The sequence below is a fragment of the Scylla paramamosain genome, chromosome 11 (genome assembly GCF_035594125.1).
Source record: "Scylla paramamosain isolate STU-SP2022 chromosome 11, ASM3559412v1, whole genome shotgun sequence".
Taxonomy (NCBI): Eukaryota; Metazoa; Arthropoda; class Malacostraca; order Decapoda; family Portunidae; genus Scylla; species Scylla paramamosain.
In genome coordinates this window covers 9,508,553-9,527,500 of record NC_087161.1, presented here as the reverse complement: position 1 = coordinate 9,527,500, position 18,948 = coordinate 9,508,553, and the positions used below count along the sequence as shown (strand labels likewise).

At 42.0% G+C, this 18,948-nt stretch overlaps 1 protein-coding gene across 12 annotated transcripts in view; it reads right to left on the bottom strand.

Moving 5' to 3' along the window:
• Positions 1–18,948, bottom strand: part of LOC135104927 (synaptotagmin 1-like) — an 88,903-nt gene that overhangs the window by 17,711 nt on the left and 52,244 nt on the right. For 6 of the 12 annotated variants that reach the window (XM_064012689.1, XM_064012694.1, XM_064012696.1 and 3 more), the window contains 2 exons: positions 18,492–18,584; positions 6,010–6,186 (listed from right to left, as the gene is read on the bottom strand). In XM_064012689.1, coding sequence (XP_063868759.1) covers positions 6,010–6,186; positions 18,492–18,584 — 270 coding nt within the window. The remainder of the gene's footprint in view (positions 1–6,009; positions 6,187–18,491; positions 18,585–18,948) is intronic. The other 6 variants (XM_064012693.1, XM_064012699.1, XM_064012690.1 and 3 more) reach the window with 1 other exon arrangement.

The following is an 18,948-nucleotide window of genomic DNA, read 5'->3' as shown; positions in this document are numbered from 1 at the left end:
TAGCAATAGTAACAGCAACATCAATAGCAACAGCAATAGCAGTAGCAGTAGCAACAGTGAACTTGTTATCCCTATTATGAAAGCTCGTCACTCGCGCCTCGTAGGCTGCCCCGCGTCGCACTTCGATTCACGAGCAAGGGAGTATCGAGCACACCAGTACGAGAAAACCATGCCTTGAGGCACACGACTGAAAAAAAAAAAAAAAAAATCCATCTCTGCATTCTCAAACGGTGCCTTATCTCAGTTATATGTAGCAGTGTCTCAGGAAAGTTTAAGACGTTTTCATGATTATTAAGGTAGTTTAACAAGAATTTTGCATTTTCATTGAGCATTACTAAGGAAAGCCCAATTAATCATCTCTTTGGCCTTTGTAAATAGTCTTCATGAGAATGCAAGGCATTTCAAAAAGCATGTCTTTATCTTAGCACTGGTTCACTGTGACACACATGCACGTCTTTTGACTCTGAGGTCAACTTTCCTCCAAAACAAGTGTCACAGGAATATGAAGATCTCAAATACATCGGCAATGATGCCAAACCATCTGCACTAATACAAAGTAAATTTGTTCTGGGAAATTGTGATGTTTCCCACCGATTCTTATTTTTTTTTATTAAATACTTGTGATAATGACTGATTAGTTGATTGAATGACTGACTGAAAGCCTGGCGTCGCAACAACAAAATTATAATTATGGGCCCGTGTAAGATTATGAACGATTATCGTCAGTATATAGTCATAATCTACGTCAGCCATCCACTCGTGCTGACCACTGTAATGTCAGCCCTTTAGAACAAGGGTGCCAAACTCAAATCCTTTCGAAGGCCAATTATGCACTTGGTTATGGTCTCGGGGGCCAGCAAAGATTTGGTAATTACTTATTGGCAAGACTGAAGATTACAACTTATTTTGCTGATCATTCTGGTTTACCAAAAATACATATTTAGATTTATCTGAACTTACACATGTAAAATTGGTACGAGGTTTAACAGACGTACAGGCCTCCACCCCTTGCTTGTCGTGTCTAGTACATATGGAAAAGTTTGGACGACGCATGCGTTCAGGTACCAGCATTGACCAGGTCTTCGGCTTCAGACGGATTCGTTATGTTCATTTATTAAAATTTGCAATAAAAGAGCGTTATTGCTAGCAATTATATGAAATAAATCATTGTCATATGAATGAAAGATTGAAAGGTAAAAGTTAGTATGTCTCATCTTAACAGTTTAGTTACATTTTCATCAGTTATAACAATTATAGCAACTCAAGTTAAAAAATCTCTTGTCACCTCGCGGGCCACTTAAGACCATCCCGCGGGCCACATTTGGCCCGCGGGCCATGAATTTGACACCCCTGCCTTAGAAGATGCGGCAGGTGAATCAGAAAGAAGGGACGTAAGAGTACGTACGTCCTTTGTTCACATGGACTGGAACCCACGATTGAGATGTTAATCAGTCCAAGTTAAGTCTAGGAGTCCTGTTTTGATGGTTTTATGTTGGAACTTGATGCATGTGACTCGTGACATGTGGCAAAGATCCTAAATATACAGGTGTGTTGATATTGCGATCACTACCATAGCAATGGTGATGTCTTCTGCTGTCTGTGTATGTGTGTGTGTGTGTGTGTTGGTAGGTACACATAATGTGCATAGTCATGGCGTTAGCTATGTTTTGTATTATAGTGACGTTAATGATCCATTTAGTTACGATGACAACACCTTTTTTTTTTTTCTGTCGGCCTTAAAAATGTATTAGTTTAAAAAAATACATGATCCCTTTTTTTCTAATTCTTCTTTTTTCAGTTAATGTTGCTGCAGTTGATGTTTTATCGTCCCTGTCGTGGCTGCCTCATTACTCTTTTTTGTTACAGTCAGGAAGAGAAAGAGAGAGAGAGAGAGAGAGAGAGAGAGAGAGAGAGAGAGAGAGAGAGAGAGAGAGAGAGAGAGAGAGAGAGAGAGAGAGAGAGAGAGAGAGATGAACATGAAAAAAAGATAAAATAGTACCCTGAATCACGACTCATTTCATGCAGGAAGAAATCTCTTTGGTATAGTAACAGTGGCTGAATGTCCATGTAATATCCACTTGAGAGAACTGCGATGAGGGGGTTTGCTCCGGGGGGAGGTGGGGGAGGCCGGGCCGGGTAGGCGGAGGAGTCCTTGGGGTTCGGGATGTAATCTATAAGGTGTGGAGGGTATCGGTGCCCCGAAGGATTAAGGAGACGCCGCCGCCCGGCCGCTGAGCTCAGCGGGACTGGTGGGATGTATGGAGGCGATGGTGGTGGTGTGGTAGATTTATCATATTTACATCTGTGGCAGTACCACGACCATTTAGTGAGGGGATGGGATAAGGAAGTCAGGGGGAGGAAAGGAAAGGAAGAGGAAAGGTGACAGGGGCGTGATAAAGCGAGGACGTGATGACACATGAAAGTCAAGTAGTGGGTGAGGCGAGGTGGTCACAGGCGGGAAGAGTCAGAGCGGCCCTAGAGCAGCGTCAGACGACGCTGACCCACGCCTACGCCACCACAGTGGCGGGTGGCCGCTATGGGCGTGGGCGTGGAGGCCGTGAGTGCCGCCGCGGGAAAGAACCGGCGGCAGCACCAGGCCAGGTGGTAGCGGGGGATAGTACATGGACCAGCGTGCGTCATGCAGCCACCACAAGCAGGCATCAGCAGGCACGAGAACACCAGCAAAATGAGTGTCAGGCAGGAGAGTGACGCTGAAACCTGACTGGACCCTCAGCCGTCCCCGTGTGTGAGACCCCCGACCGTGGGGCGGGACTCAACCAGCCGGACTGGCCCACTCAGGGGACGGGAGAGGGGGTCGGCCATGCTGAGTGGGAGAGAAGGAAGAAAAGGACACCTACCTAGAGCGCGAAGCCAGCCTACCAACCATCACGAGCGGCGCCGCCCCTGACCCGCCCCGCCGGCCGGCCGAGTGATGGGTGGTAGTCTGGGGCCCGGGGCAGCCCGCCGCCACGCCCACCACGACCTGCTCGAGGTGCTGGGCGTCCGACTCCAAGTTGGGGTCACAGTGAGTCTGTTATGTCAGCATGTAATTTAGTTTGCCGTATGGTGGTCGTATCAGTCATGAGTCATTCGTAAAAAATAAATAAATAAATGTGGTAGGAGTATGACGACCACATCAGACCGTGTTAATCTGAAGAGAAGTCTTCAGAGTTGTGATCCCGCCTCCTGTGGTGTGGTACGTTATTATACTGCTTGTAAATCCAGAGCGATTAAAGCACACCGTTGTAACGACAAAAGTTATCATGTATTTTTTGCATGAGCATTTTGTGTCACGACAGTGCTGCTGAGCTGATGGACCAAAGTCAAATATTTGGTTGGTATTTGCAGAATGGCTGTCCGCTTCACAGAGAGTTCCGTCTGTTGGTGATGAGGTCATCCGTGCAAGTCAGCAACGTTGCATCTTATGATCATGAGTGTGAGTGTCAGGTCACGAGAGCAAAGGTCTAGTCAGTAGTGTGGGGTCAAGTTAGCAGTGTGGTGGCTGGGGTGGCGGCGGTGCCAACACTCGGGAAGCTAACACAACCAACAGAGGGATGCTGACTGAGCCACCCCGCCACTCACTCCTACTGAGAGTTACGACACAAGAAAAAAAAAAAAGTAAAAATAACGGGAGTAGTAGTAGTAATAGTAGTGGTGGTGGTGCTACTAATAGTAGTAGTAGTAGTAGTAGTAGTAGTAGTAGTAGTAGTAGTAATAGTAGTAGTAGTAGTAGTAGTAGTAGCAGTGGTAGTAGTAGTAGTAGTAGTAGTAGTAGTAGTAGTAGTAGTAGTAGTAGTAGTAGTAGTAGTAACAGCAGTTAGTAATAGTAGATAGTAGGCAGCGGTGGTGGTGGTGGTGGTGGTGGTGGTAATAGGTGTGGCTGTTGATGTAGCTGTAACTGTTGTTTGTATTCACAGAGTTGAGGCCTGGCGTGGGGAAAGGGGAAAACCAGGAGTGAGGGAGAAAGCGGTGGATGGCACAAAGCCAACAACTGAGTTTCCACTTGCTCTTCCCACTCCTTCCTCGCCCACACACCTGTTCCGCCTCCCAACCCTTACAGCTGAAGGCTGCCTAATGATGAGGTTAGCTACGGCTGGGAAGCGGGTCAGTTGGGCAGGCGTGGGGTGCTATACACGAGCAGCGACCCTGTGGCCCCACGCTAGCCCACCACACGCTCCACGCCAATGTGCGTGGGGGCGCGGGGCCCACAGGCAGTGTGACACATTAATTACCCACACCGACAGCTGATACACACAACAGGGCCGTGATGTGACTACGGTGCCTCTCAGCCAGACCCGCCCGCCTACGCCCCTAGGCAGCCACGGGGCCACACCAGGGGCTGGATGCTGTGCGGGACTGGTAGAGTCGGCGTGGGGAACTGGGGCAGCTGCACTAAACAGTATCAGATGTTGACAAGGGGGTGTGGGGTGTTATGTGGGGAAGAAGCTGGTACAGGGAAACTGCCGCAGTTTAGCCCCAAAAGTGGGGAGCTGCTTGGGGCTACTGGGAAGGAGAGGAGGAATTAAGGACCAGGAGTACTGCAGGATGTCTTAGGAAATTTGTGTAGGACCTGTTGCTGTAAAGGACATGTAGCTGAAAGGGACCTGCAGTAGTGGATGATGGGGTTCTGTGTCTATTCGTGAAGAGTACTTATTAAAGGAACCTATACAAGAGGAAGCCTACATCTTAAAGGAATTTGCCTCAGAACTTACTTACAATGGTAACCTGCAACTTAAGATAACTCTAACTGAATGGAATCTGTAGCTGAGGAAAACCTGTAGCTCATGGGAACTGAAGGAATCTTTAGATTAAGAAAACCTTTACTAAACCTGCTGAAGCATAACTGTAAGGAACTTGTAGCTGAAAACCAGTGTTTATGGCAAGCCTATTAATAAATGTAACTCGTGTCAGCAAAGGCAACTGTAGAGATACTGACTTACGGCTTATGGCCTGTCAACAAAAAAAGATTTATAAATAACTGACTAAAAAAAAAAAAAAATAGAAATGAGAGGAATAAGTACCAAACAGAAACTGCATTAACAGATCTTTGACGAGAAATCTGAAATTGAGAGGTGAGAAAAAAGAGTTTAACTAAAGCACCTGTTGATAAAGAGGTTCTAAAGACAAAGGAGACCTGTAGCTAAAGTGGACCTTTAGCCGAATGGGAACTTGTTGGTGAATATTATCTGTAACTAATGGGTGTCTGGTATTCAAAGATCTTGTTGCTGGAAAGGGGCCTGTAACTGAAAGGGCTGTGTAGATAACAGGGACCTACAGTTAAAGAAAGCCTGCGTATGGAGGAAAACCGAAACTAAAGGTAATTTGTGTCTAACAGGAACCTGCAGATAAAGGGGACCTATAGCTGATCATTCTCTCATTTGCTTCCCGACACACACTTTTTTAAATCCACACCCAGTCGCCGTCAGAATACCAGTTATACGAAAGCATATCACTAATTGAGACTCCAGGTGCAAGGAATATTTTTTTTTTCACTGAGTAAATCACAAATTGCCTCAGTCGTCGTAAGTATATCATTACATGTAAAATAATGCATATTGTAAAGATTAAAGACTATAGCATGACTCATAGAGATATAGTATGAAATAAATTACCGTCAGAATACCTTCAGCTGCTCGTATCCGGGGCTAAAGATGGAGTCCTGGACTACAGTACTAGAAGGAAACTTCACAGAGAAGTCGGAAATGTCAGGGACAGTAGGGAACGTCGTAGCTATAATGACAAAACTGTGTCTGAGGGGCAGTAGATTGTGTCATGATTATTATGGCACAGCCAAGAACACCAAGACGAAGTGTCAAGCTATATGTGATTTTTAGGCTTTTTTTTTTTCTCTTTGTGGTAAAGTTGTTCGTGCACTTTAGGAATTACAGTTAATGTAAATCAGATCTGAGAAATCTGATTGCCAGAGAAAGTCTTTAGATTGTGTTAATCAAAGTGTCAAGTCCTTGGGTTGTCTTGGGCGGGGGGGTCAAGAGTGGTGCCTGAGCTCACCTGTCCACCATCGCCCTCAACGGACACCAGATCGCGCCACTCCTCGATTGTCTGGGCCAGATCCACTTGGCACAGTGGAATCTTTACCTCGCCGATCTGGTCATGCTTGGAGAACCTATCGAAGTCGTAAATGCCGAACACAAGGGTCTTGCTCATGATGTCGGCATAGGGGACCTGCTGGGGGAGCGAGCAAATTCAGGTTAGAGAGGTGTTGTTGCTCTCAGGCCGGACGCAGTGGCTTGGGAGCATCATGATGGGAGAAAGGGAAGGCTCAAATGAGAGAAAGGTAGGAAACTAATTTGCTGGGATGGATAAGAAAATAGCACAATTCAGTCTAAAGGAAAGGAAGAGTATGATTGTTGAGAAAACTATGCTGTCAGGATAGGAAAAACTAAAACAGAGCCATTGAATCATGATGAACGGCAACATGATTATACAAACAGGACAAGAGGGGCAACATAACAGTCATTAAGACGAGAAAGTGAAGGAGAGGGAACTTAGTTGTGATGGGAAGGAGAGCCAAGGAGACATGGTGGTGAAAGAACTACTCAGCCAGGATGATCAAAGAAAAATAGGCAGTCAGTCAGGAAGGAAAGGTTGAAGAAGTTAACTAAATGATGACAAAACAACCCGGCCGAAAGATATATGAAAAAAGTGCATTAATGTAGGAGCTTTAGAGAGCTGGATCACGCAGCGTTAACACGAGAGCCACTGTATATAAATATATTCTTTATTCTAAAGCATCAAGTGGGACTGCAGCCAAAAAATATTAATAAGATGCTAAACTTTGCAGATGGTATGCATGGGTTTAACTAATGTTGCGCATATGTTTGCGTAATGAATTAAAAATCTTGCAGAGTGACGATGCAGCAGTTAATTAGTAAATCTAGGTAGATAAATAATGATAAACACTAGGTTTACAGTATTTATAAAGATAGATAAACAGACAGAGAGATAGATAGATAGATAGATAGACACAGACATTCATAAATACAGCCAAACATACACTGCACATACATACATACATCATACATACATACATAGGCTAGAAGAATAGATAAATATATACAGAGATAGATAGATAGATGGATAGATAGATAGAGAGAGAGAGAGAGAGAGAGAGAGAGAGAGAGAGAGAGAGAGAGAGAGAGAGAGAGAGAGAGAGAGAGAGAGAGAGAAAGGCAGAAAAGGAGATACATTGACAGACGGAAAGACACACAGATGGACAAAATGAAAAAAGAGATAATACTATAAGCGCAGAAAACACACACACACACACACACACACACATACACACACACACACACACACACACACACAGATAACAGGGAGAAAGACAAATAGATAGACAAAATGAAAGGAAATAATATTGAGATAAAGAGATAGAGAAAACAGTATATACATACATATATATATATATATATATATAGAGAGAGAGAGAGAGAGAGAGAGAGAGAGAGAGAGAGAGAGAGAGAGAGAGAGAGAGAGAGAGAGAGAGAGAGAGAGAGAGAGAGAGAAATAGACAGATAGATAAGGTAAGCAGAGATGCACCAGACTTCCTTCCTCACTTATTGCAACGTTTCACTTTCACAGATGGCATCATCAGGCTAAAATGATTGATGAAAATAAATGCAAAGACAAATCATAAAATATCACATTACAATAAGGACAAAAAACAAAACAGCAACCAAAAGGGAACAGGCAGACAAGCAAAATAAAAAAATAAAAATAAAAAAAAAAACATGACAAAATAACCTATCGGGCAGTAGCTTAAAATGAGAGAGAGAAAAAAGAAAAAAAATATCAAGCAGAATAAAGCTATGAAACTATGAAACTATGAAACTATTCTACTTGATTTTTTTTCTCTCTGTCATTTTAAGCTATTACCGATAGGATATTTTGTCACTTTTCTTTTTTTTTTTGCTTCTCTTACTGTCCTCCATTTGGTTACCGGTTTGTTTTTTGCCCCTATTTTTAATGTGTTATTTTATGATTTGCCTTAGTGTTTATTTTTATCAATCTTTTTAGCCTGTTGATGCCTTCTGTGAAGGTCAAACGTTCCAATAAATGATGAAGGAAGTCTGGTGCATCCCTGTTTACCTTATCTATAACTAGGAACCTGTTCTAATATATATATATATATATATATATATATATATATATATATATATATATATATATATATATATATATATATATATATATATATATATATATATATATATATGCATGCTGGTTGGTTACATACACTAGATTTGCCACTACATCTACATCTACATCTGATACCGACTTGAGTATTCTAACAGGGATCACGTGCAAAGGTCTGGTGCAGCAAGAGTCGCAAGCAAGATGACAGCATTCCCGCTCTCTCTCTCTCTCTCTCTCTCTCTCTCTCTCTCTCTCTCTCTCTCTCTCTCTCTCTCTCTTCTTTTCTTCTTCTTCTTCTTCTTCTTCTTCTTCTTCTTCTTCTTCTTCTTCTTCTTCTCTTTGCAAATACACACATTCTCTCTCTCTCTCTCTCTCTCTCTCTCTCTCTCTCTCTCTCTCTCTCTCTCTCTCTCTCTCTCTCTCTCTCTCTCTCCTTCTTCTTCTTCTTCTTCTTCTTCTGCTTATAATTATTATTATTATTATTATTATTATTATCATTATTATTATTATTATTATTATTACTATTATTATTATTATTATTATTATTATTCCTCTTCTTCATCCTCTTCTTTTTCTTCTCTTTGCAAATACATTCGCATACTCTCTCTCTCTCTCTCTCTCTCTCTCTCTCTCTCTCTCTCTCTCTCTGATAACATTGACTTGAAATGCGCACACAGTGAAAACATTCTGAAACACACACACACACACACACACACACACACACACACACACACACACACACACATACACACGCACGCACGCACGCGCGCGTGCGCGCGCGAGCGCCTGTCACACCCAAGCCGCACCTCTGCTGCCGTGGCAATGGGTAGCCAGCCATTATATTGATACTCGATGTGCTCTAGCCAGCTATCAGGTATAAACAAGAGGCGCTCAAAATGCGTGAAGTTAAGTAAATATATAAATCGTGTCATGCTAGTGCGTTCGGGCCTGCTAGTGGCTGTCCGGCTAGCTGGCTGGGCTGGGCTAGAAGAACGTCGGTTACCACCCACCCCAGAGGGAACCAGGTCAAGTCAAGAGAGGCAGTAAACAAAGGCAGACGTCACGAGGTAGCCTGAGTCACCTCAGGCACTGAATGTGCTTCAGGCTGCCTTGTAGTGTGTCTTTCTTTATTGCTCCATCTATGAGCGGTGACCTGGTTCTCTGGAGCAGGGGTCAGCCATCCTCTGATTCATGCTAGGCCGCCCGCGACGCACGCCCACACTCCGTTGCAAGTTACCTGATGTGGCATGAAAATAAGAAAGAAAGAAAGAGCTCTGTTAATGGCGGCGCTGCGTCTTTCTATGTTGGTTTTGGTCTTCCGCTGCGTAATGATAAGTTTGTGTATGTGTGTGTGTGTGTGTGTGTGTGTGTGTGTGTGTGTGTGTGTGTGTGTGTGTGTGCGCTATCGTTTGGTCCTTTACATTTTCTTTTTTTTTATTTATTTTCTTTTTTTTTTTTTTGTGTGTGTCAGGATATGAGATGAGCCTTTGTTATAGTGCTTAGTGCCTTTGTGTGCAAGTACGTATCCTATGTCGTGCTTTGTTGACTCATGCATTTAAATATCAGGATATCTTAAATATTTATATTTTCCTACTTTGCTTTGTATCTTTATTTATTTATTTTGTGTGTGTGTGTGTGTGTGTGTATATATGTGTCAATATGAGTACCTCAAATCAGTATGCACAACCTATAATGACGATGATATACATTGTTATAAGCTTGCCTCGCAGCGGTGTGGATATAAAACAGATAGTACATCATGGACAAAAGTCAAAACCATAACCCACTTCCGCAGTGATTATATTTTCCCTCGACCTTAACTCCCCTAATGTTGTTACACTTGGTAAGGAGATCGTCAGTAAAGTGGAGTTAATTGCAGTATGTTAATCAGCTTTTAACCATGACTGTACATTTCCTAAATTGGTAAGCCAAGCAGTTTGATAGGAGCAGCTATTAAGGCTCATGTCAAAAGAAGTTGTGCACACAGTGTAGCTTTAGTTCTACAGTGTGTTAGTGACAGTTGTGTGTGTGTGTGTGTGTGTGTGTGTGTGTGTGTGTGTGTGTGTGTGTGTGTGTGTGTGTGTGTGTGTGTGTGTGTGTTATTTATTTTTATTTTATTCTATATACTTTCCTTAAACTAGCATAAAAACTCAACTCTTACTTTCTATATCAGGCATCCATGTATCTCTGCAATCTCGACATTTTCTCTCTTCACTCCATATAAGACAATCGCATACGTATACCTTTTTCCATGCAATTATATAAAACTTCGTGTAGTTACGTATTATGAGATTTCTGAATCTCATCGCGTTGTTTCATTGTATCTACGCCATGTTTGGACTATTTGTTTTTTTTCTCTGTGATTTCCACTTTACGAATATGATTAAGAGTGTACGACCATAGCATGTGCGTGTGTGTGTGTGTGTATATATATATATATATATATATATATATATATATATATATATATATATATATATATATATATATATATATATATATATATATATATATATATATATATATATTCTCTTTTAGGCAGACGTGACTAAAGGCAAGAGCGACCTCTGCATTGTTCAGTTTTTGGTTGATTTTTCTATTCGTCTGATTAATTCTTTTTCTGCCAGTGGCAGGGCTCCGAGGACCTTTCATAATTTGTAGCATCAGCGACGTTTCGTTTCTCTTTTAATATCTTCAGGCTAATGATGCTCTGTTTGCTGCTTTTGGAGGACAGTATATGTGAGACGAAAGAAGAGGTAAAAGTGGAAGTATAGTGTAGAGGAACATTGAAATACAGTAGGAGATCAATTAGTGACGGGCTAACCGTCTTGCTGTTCCTATTTTAATTGTGTTCTAAGTGACGTGTTCTTTGTGTGGAGGGGCTGCTTGACCAAGATTGCCGCCCATAGGTGTTGTGAATTTAGTATAGTCATTCAAAGATTATTGATTATTGATAATAATGATGCTCTGTGTGGGCGAACACCTATCTATATACAGCTGTTTTTTTTTTTTTTTTATGTAGGTAGGACACTGGCCAAGGGCAACAAAAAATCCAATAAAAAAATATGCCCACTGAAATGCCAGTCCCATAAAAGTGTCAAAGCAGTGGTCAAAAATTGATGAATAAGTGTCTTGAAACCTCCTTCTTGAAGGAATTCAAGTCATAGGAAGGTGGAAATACAGAAGCAGGTAGGGAGTTCCAGAGTTTACAGAGAAAGGGATGAATGATTGAGAATACTGGTTAACTCTTGCGTTAGAGAGGTGGACAGAATAGGGGTGAGAGAAAGAAGAAAGTCTTGTGCAGCGAGGCCGCGGAAGGAGGGGAGGCATGCAGTTAGCAAGATTAGAAGAGCAGTTAGCATGAAAATAGCGGTAAAAGACGGATAGATATGCAACATTGCGACGGTGAGAGAGAGGCTGAAGACAGTCAGTTAGAGGAGAGGAGTCGATGACACGAAAAGCTTTTGATTCCACCCTGTCTAGAAGAGTAGTATGAGTGGAACCCCCCAGACATGTGAAGCATACTCCATACATGGACGGATAAGGCCCTTGTACAGAGTTAGCAGCTGGGGGGGGGGTGAGAAAAACTGGCGGAGACGTCTCAGAACGCCTAACTTCATAGAAGCTGTTTTAGCTAGAGATGAGATGTGAAGTTTCCAGTTCAGATTATAAGTAAAGGAAAGACCGAGGATGTTCAGTGTAGAAGAGGGGGACAGTTGAGTGTCATTGAAGAAGAGGGAAGGTTGTGTTGAGTTGATAGATGGAGGAATTGAGATTTTGAGGCATTAAACAATACCAAGTTTGCTCTGCCCCAATCAGAAATTTTAGAAAGATCAGAAGTCAAGCGCTCTGTGGCTTCCCTGCGTGATATGTTTACCTCCTGAAGGGTTGGACGTCTATGAAAAGACGTAGAAAAGTGCAGGGTGGTATCATCAGCATAGGAGTGGATAGGACAAGAAGTTTGGTTTAGAAGATCATTAATGAATAATAAGAAGAGAGTGGGTGACAGGACAGAACCCTGAGGAACACCACTGTTAATAGATTTAGGAGAACAGTGACCGTCTACCACAGCAGCAATAGAACGGTCAGAAAGGAAACTTGAGATGAAGCTACAGAGAGAAGGATAGAAACCGTAGGAGGGTAGTTTGGAAATCAAAGCTTTGTGCCAGACTCTATCAAAAGCTTTTGATATGTCCAAGGCAACAGCAAAAGTTTCACCAAAATCTCTAAAAGAGGATGACCAAGACTCAGTAAGGAATGCTAGAAGATCACCAGTAGAGCGGCCTTGACGGAACCCATACTGGCGATCAGATAGAAGGTTATGAAGTGATAGATGTTTAAGAATCTTCCTGTTGAGGATAGATTCAAAAACTTTAGATAGGCAGGAAATTAAAGCAATAGGATGGTAGTTTGAGGGATTAGAACGGTCACCCTTTTTAGGAACAGGTTGAATGTAGGCAAACTTCCAACAAGAAGGAAAGGTAGATGTCGACAGACAGAGCTGAAAGAGTCTGACTAGGCAAGGTGCAAGCACGGAGGCACAGTTTCGGAGAACAATAGGAGGGATCCCATCAGGTCCATAAGCCTTCCGAGGGTTTAGGCCAGCGAGAGCATGGAAAACATCATTGCGAAGAATTTTAATACGTGGCATGAAGTAGTCAGAGGGTGGAGGAGAGGGAGGAACAAGCCCAGAATCGTCCAAGGTAGAGTTTTTAGCAAAGGTTTGAGCGAAGAGTTCAGCTTTAGAAATAGATGTGATAGCAGTGGTGCCATCTGGTTGAAATAGAGCAGGGAAAGAAGAAGAAGCAAAGTTATTGGAGATATTTTGGGCTAGATGCCAGAAATCACGAGGGGAGTTAGATCTTGAAAGGTTTTGACATTTTCTGTTAATGAAGGAGTTTTTGGCTAGTTGGAGAACAGACTTGGCATGGTTCCGGGCAGAAATATAAAGTGCATGAGATTCTGGTGATGGAAGGCTTAAGTACCTTTTGTGGGCCACCTCTCTATTGTTGTTGTTGTTGTTATTGAGAGCCAACCAAAGCCTGAATGGCGTGGGCCTTGTAATGTGGCCCACAGGTTAATCTTAACAGTCTGTCTGTTTTTTTCGTGGGATTGATAGTACCTGCCATCACCCACAGGGAGTCTGACTTGCTCGCTTGCGCGAAGCGTCAGACAGCTGATACTATCGGCAAGGGTAGATATGGAGGTGGATCAGCAGGTGCGTCTACCGTGGAGGTCTTCGGTGGTGAACCAGAGCCTCGAGCGATTCGATGGAGGTGATGGTAATTGTTTTGCTTGGTGAGTTGTTTTGTTTGTTTAGGAATGCTTCGGTGTCAGAGCAGTACATGATGTAGTGGTGTAGTGGGTTCTCTGTTTCTGTTTGACAGTGCGTGGAGATCTCAGGGAGTGCTCCTTTGACTTGGTTAAAGGTCTTGTATCCTAGCCGTAGCCTTTGTATGTCTACTTGTGTCTTCCTAGCTTTATGTGGGATGTATATGTCTTTGGCTGAGCTGTGCCATAACGCACTTCGGGATCCCTTGCTTGCTAGGAGTCTTATTTCTAGTATTGTTAGATTCCAGGTTTCATTCTTGAGGACACTCTTTATCTGAGAGAAGCTTGTTGGTACTTGAGCTATTGTTCTTGTCTGCTTCAGAGCTTGCTTGGCTGTGAGATCTGCGACCTCATTTCCATCTAATCCCGTATGGCTTGGTGTCCAGTTGATGTGGATTTGGTCGCCTCTTGCTTGGATATATGTTGCTGTGCTTAGAATTTTATGTTGTCCCTGGGGCTATTTGTTTGTAGTGCTTGGATTTCTCCTAGGGAGTCAGTGTGTATTGTGGCGGAGGTGTTATGGCTTTTGGCATCTATCAGGGCCTGGAGAATTGCCACAAGTTCTGTCAGTAAGGTGGATGACCCGTTGGGTAGTTCGAAGATGCCTGTAGTGTGTCTAGTGACAAAGGCAGCGGCTGCTGCCCTTGTTGTGGAGTGAACTAAACCATCAGTGTAGTATGTTTCGCTATTGTGTTGGCTTGGAGCTCTGTTGAGTGCCCCTTGAGCTTCAATTTGCAGTTCTTCCTCGGTAAGTTGATTCTTTCCTGTTGCTGTTGGGAACTTGTGGACAGTAAAAGTTATAGAGTTATGGACCTTTCTTCCGAAGGTGGAGGTGGAATGTAGCTGTCGATGGGTGAGTCGATACTGTTGTTTTGGAAATGTTCTTGGGCCCGGAATTCTTTTATTGCCTCTGCCGTTTTTTGCCTCCCAGGTTTTCTTGCGAAAGAGATTGCTGTCATGAGCTAGAGCTTGTCTGATCCGTTCTCTGATGGTGGACGTTTCTTTTCTTATGAATTTTGTCAGGTGAGCGATGTTTGTTGCCTGAAGTCTTGCTCCAGTTGTGGGTAGTTTTGCCTCGACTCGAAGCGTACAGGTGTTGGCCCAGCGAGGGGCACCGAGGATGACTCGCATGGCCTCGTTTTGGATCTTCTCCAGTGTTTATGTGCTCTTGTGTGTGTTTGTCGTTGCAAGGCATGGGGCTCCATAGTATATGATAGATCTTATCGCCTGCATGTAGAAGCACCTGAGGACATGGTATGAGTCCTGATATCGCTATCATCAGTCGAAGTCGCACCGTGGTCCTTTCTTTGGTTGCTGCGATGTGCTTCTTGAATTTTAGGTGGCGATCCAGCCATATGCTTAGATATTGGTGGTTGTCTCCCCATTATAGAGCGTGCTGTTTGGTGGTGGGCTGACGGGCGCTTCCTATTGGCGGGGCGGCGCCGTCTTGCTGGGAGAGTGCCGGACGCTCCCTATTGGTCGAGCGCCGTTGTTTCAGCCTCCTTCCTGCGCTTTCTTGTGGGCAGGATTTGTAGGTCTCTGACTTGATAATTTATTAGAGGTGATGTTTCTTCTATGTAGAAGGCTTCTAGTATCTTCAATCTTCTTTAGTCCTGTTCTCTGTCTATGATGGTGGTGCCATTCTCTATGATTCGGCGGGTGATGCTTGTTTGATGTTTGGTGCGACAGTGTTTCTCGATGGCTCCGGTTTGTATATGGCAGGTCAGTCTTCTCAACAGTGCAATTGTCGTCATCTCAATGTAGGATTGAGATCCACAGTCCTCAGCAGTGCATTTATGATTGTAGACGACGCCAGCAAACTGTAAAAACGTATTAGGTTTTGCATTTTTGCTTTTTATGAAGAGTTGGGATGTTTTCTGGGTCTTGTAATAAATGGTGAGATCGATGGCTTGATCTGGTTTGGTGATTAGGTGGTTTGATGTCTCTCTTGATTATGTTCTTGATGGCCTTTTCATCCGCTTTATATTCCATGGACATGTGGTTCTTGTAGAACAGCTTGATTTTATCTTGTGGAAGGTGGATGTTCAGCGGTGGAGTGCCATTTGTTGGTGGTATTCTTGATGACTTCGTCCACTTCACTGTTCTTATAACCGTTGTTAATGAGGACTTGTGAGAGGCGTTACAATTCCCTGTGTGTTGAGTCCCAGGAGAAGCAGTGGGTGAGGGCACCTCGAACATATGCGTTGACTGTAGACTCTAGGTAGTGCTGTGGGCATTCGCTGTTTCCGTTGAGGCATTGTCCTTGGTTTCCTTGGTGTGGAGAAACCTGAGTTGCGCTCAGTCACTAGCACGTCCAGAAATGGCCCTCCTTCATTTTTTCATATGTAAAATTAATGCCAGAGGCTCTGCTGAGTCTTTGTTTTAGGTTCTGGAGCTCTTCTGTGTTCTTGACCAGGACAAATATGTCATCGATGTAGCGGCAGTAGATTGAGGAGCGGTTGTCTTGCAATGTTTTGGTTTCAATTGTTCCCGTGAAGAAGTTTGCGAAGAGAACACCTCGTGAGTTTCCCATCACTACTCCGTCAGTTTGTTTGTACATTTTGCCGCGTGGACAAGCGAAGGGCGCTTCTCTGGTGCAGATTTGTAGTAGCGTCTTGAGCTTGTCTTCTGGTATGTTGAGCCTACGCCTACGGAAACAAAGAATCACAAGCAAGGAAACCCACTCCGGCCGATAATCTCGCAGATCCTTTGCACATGCTACTCGCAGAAAAAGGATTAATCAGACGAATAGAAAAATACAACCAAAAACTGAAAAATGCAGAGATCGCTTTTGCCTTTAACCACGTCTGACTAAAAGAGAGTATTCTTCCTGACTACACCAAGATATATATATATATATATATATATATATATATATATATATATATATATATATATATATATATATATATATATATATATATATATATATATATATATATATATATGTAATGGATGCGTCATTCCCTATCTGCCTTAATGATATGCATAATGATATGTTTATTTGCTGATAATCTCCCTACATCACTTAAGAACTGATAAATCCTGACAAGGTTTTAAGCCTAGGGAAAAACGCTGAATATAATGGAAATGAGAGCAACAGTTTTATTATCTCCTGACCATCACTCTACGTACTAGTGATCAATATTTCCTAGTTTTGATACGCGTTTTGACAAGCTTTGTTATTGTGCTGATTAGCATATACGAGTATACTTGTCGCATATAAATGTACACCTACATGTACAGTATTGCAAATGTTTTTCACTGCTGTAACTTTACACCGTAGTGATGCGAATATAAAACGAGTTGTATGTACACTTCCAAGCAATGTCACTAAGCATAATTAATCATCTTTGTGGGGACATATCAGGTGTCTGTTTGTTGTGGTGCGTTTCCAATTCAACCTTGAAGATCGAGATTAAATTTTTCATTTTTTTTTTTTTTTATCATTATTTTTTTCTTTTTTTATGCCAATTCTCAGCAGCGCTCATATAGTTGCCTCATTTTACTACCTTTATTTGTTCCACGACTGTTTATACTTGTTTATTTATTTATTTATTTTTTATTATGTCTTGTTGCATTTCTTTTCATTTAATTATAAGCAATGATATCGAAGCCAAGGTGCAGTTAGGCTGTGTAATCTCCTGTAAGCATTGTTACGAGTACAAACTATAAAGAGTAAATGAGCGTGAGATTCAGAAATGTCTCCATGACAATTTTATACCTGTTATTATTGTTGTTACTTTTATTATTATTACTTTATATTATTATTATTTTTATTATTATTATTATTATTATTATTATTATTATTATTATTATTATTATTATTATTATTATTATTATTATCATTGCCATCATCATCATCATCATCATCATCATCATCATCATTATCATCATTACTGTTTTATGTAATTTTCTGTTTGGAGTACTTTCCTTTCCAGCAGTTGCTATACTATAGTTTATGTAGAACCGGACTCTTTATTTTATTTATTTATTTATTTATTTATTTAATTATTTGTGTGTTACAATGATAATGAAGCTCAGAAACTTGATTGTTATCATTAGTCGTCATTTGGATTTTTTTTTTTTCCTCAGCGATTGCAGAGTGAAGGCACCAGTCACGACACAGGTAAGTAAAGCAGATGACAGTAACAATATAATTTGATATAATATGTCAAATGTTTTAATGCCTGGAGTTTGAATTTTGCTCAGTTTAGCTTTACTGAAATGAAGCATAAAGTGTCATGGGGCCATTCGTGGTCAAAGGGACTAAGGATTTGTTTGATTTTAGCTCGACCCTGGTTGAACGTGACTCCCTGTACGTCAGCTTGCCAATTGACCTCAGTGAACATGAAGGCGAGGCTGGTTCAGAAGTAAAGGCATGCAGTATTTTGGAAATCTGATTTGCTCAAGTGCGGGTGTTGTGTAGCATTTATCTGCTTTGAAAGTTATCAGCAGTGTACTTAAACAATTGTCTTAAGATTTACATAGTATCAATCACCCTTATTATATTTTTACTTTAATTACATCATTGAAACAATATAATGGACCTTAAGAGCTAAATGATACATCTGTATGATAACCTCAGCTGCTATTGTTCTGCGTAATAATTGTGTGAAGTCTCTGTTGCAGTGTTGCCAAGTGCTATGATCTGGTGCAAAGATTTCCTTACCGCACATCACGCTTGAACATTCACACCCTTCTTAAGATGGTTCGGTTCGTATCTCAATCCAATGTGAGTAACCTCGAGAACCAAAATTGGGCAGACGACAGGCATGGCACAAACCCTGAAGGAGGTTTGTGGTGGTAGTGAAGGGAGGAAATATGCATTGGCTCGAAATATTTTCCGAATCATCCTGCAGTCATTCGATAGGAAGCTACATTGAAGGGACACAAAAGCTGATACATACATACAAACAGACAAACATAGACACAGACACACGAACAGACAAACTGGGAAGGGTTGGGGGCAAGGACAACCAGGATGAACAGAGGTCAGTAACCTTGAACGTGAAGGTTTCGTTGAACACCGGATTCAGTGTTTTTCTGTGAACTTTCGTTTCGAACTTTTTCTTCTTGTCTGGCAGCAAATACACCTGCAAAGACACACTTGTTAGTACATCCTTTTAGAGACGTGGTTATCCCATATTCCATGTACAAGTCCTTCTTGCCACACGTGTTAACAGTTTAATTATCAAAACTCCTCGCGGCATGATAAAATGATACTGTACAAAATGAGGATAGTTTCGAGAGACAAAATTAACGGCAAAAGGAGTAATCGAGTTGCTCAAATAATCTGGTAAATATAGTTTTGTTTTCGCTTAGTGTAATCTTCTAGGGGTTCTTATATCAAGATACAGGTGTCATATTGTCATTAACAATCAGAGAGTTAGTGCAAACATGAAGAGCAGCATATTAAAGCTCGCTTTAATATGCTGCTAATTTAATTGTTGCACTGTT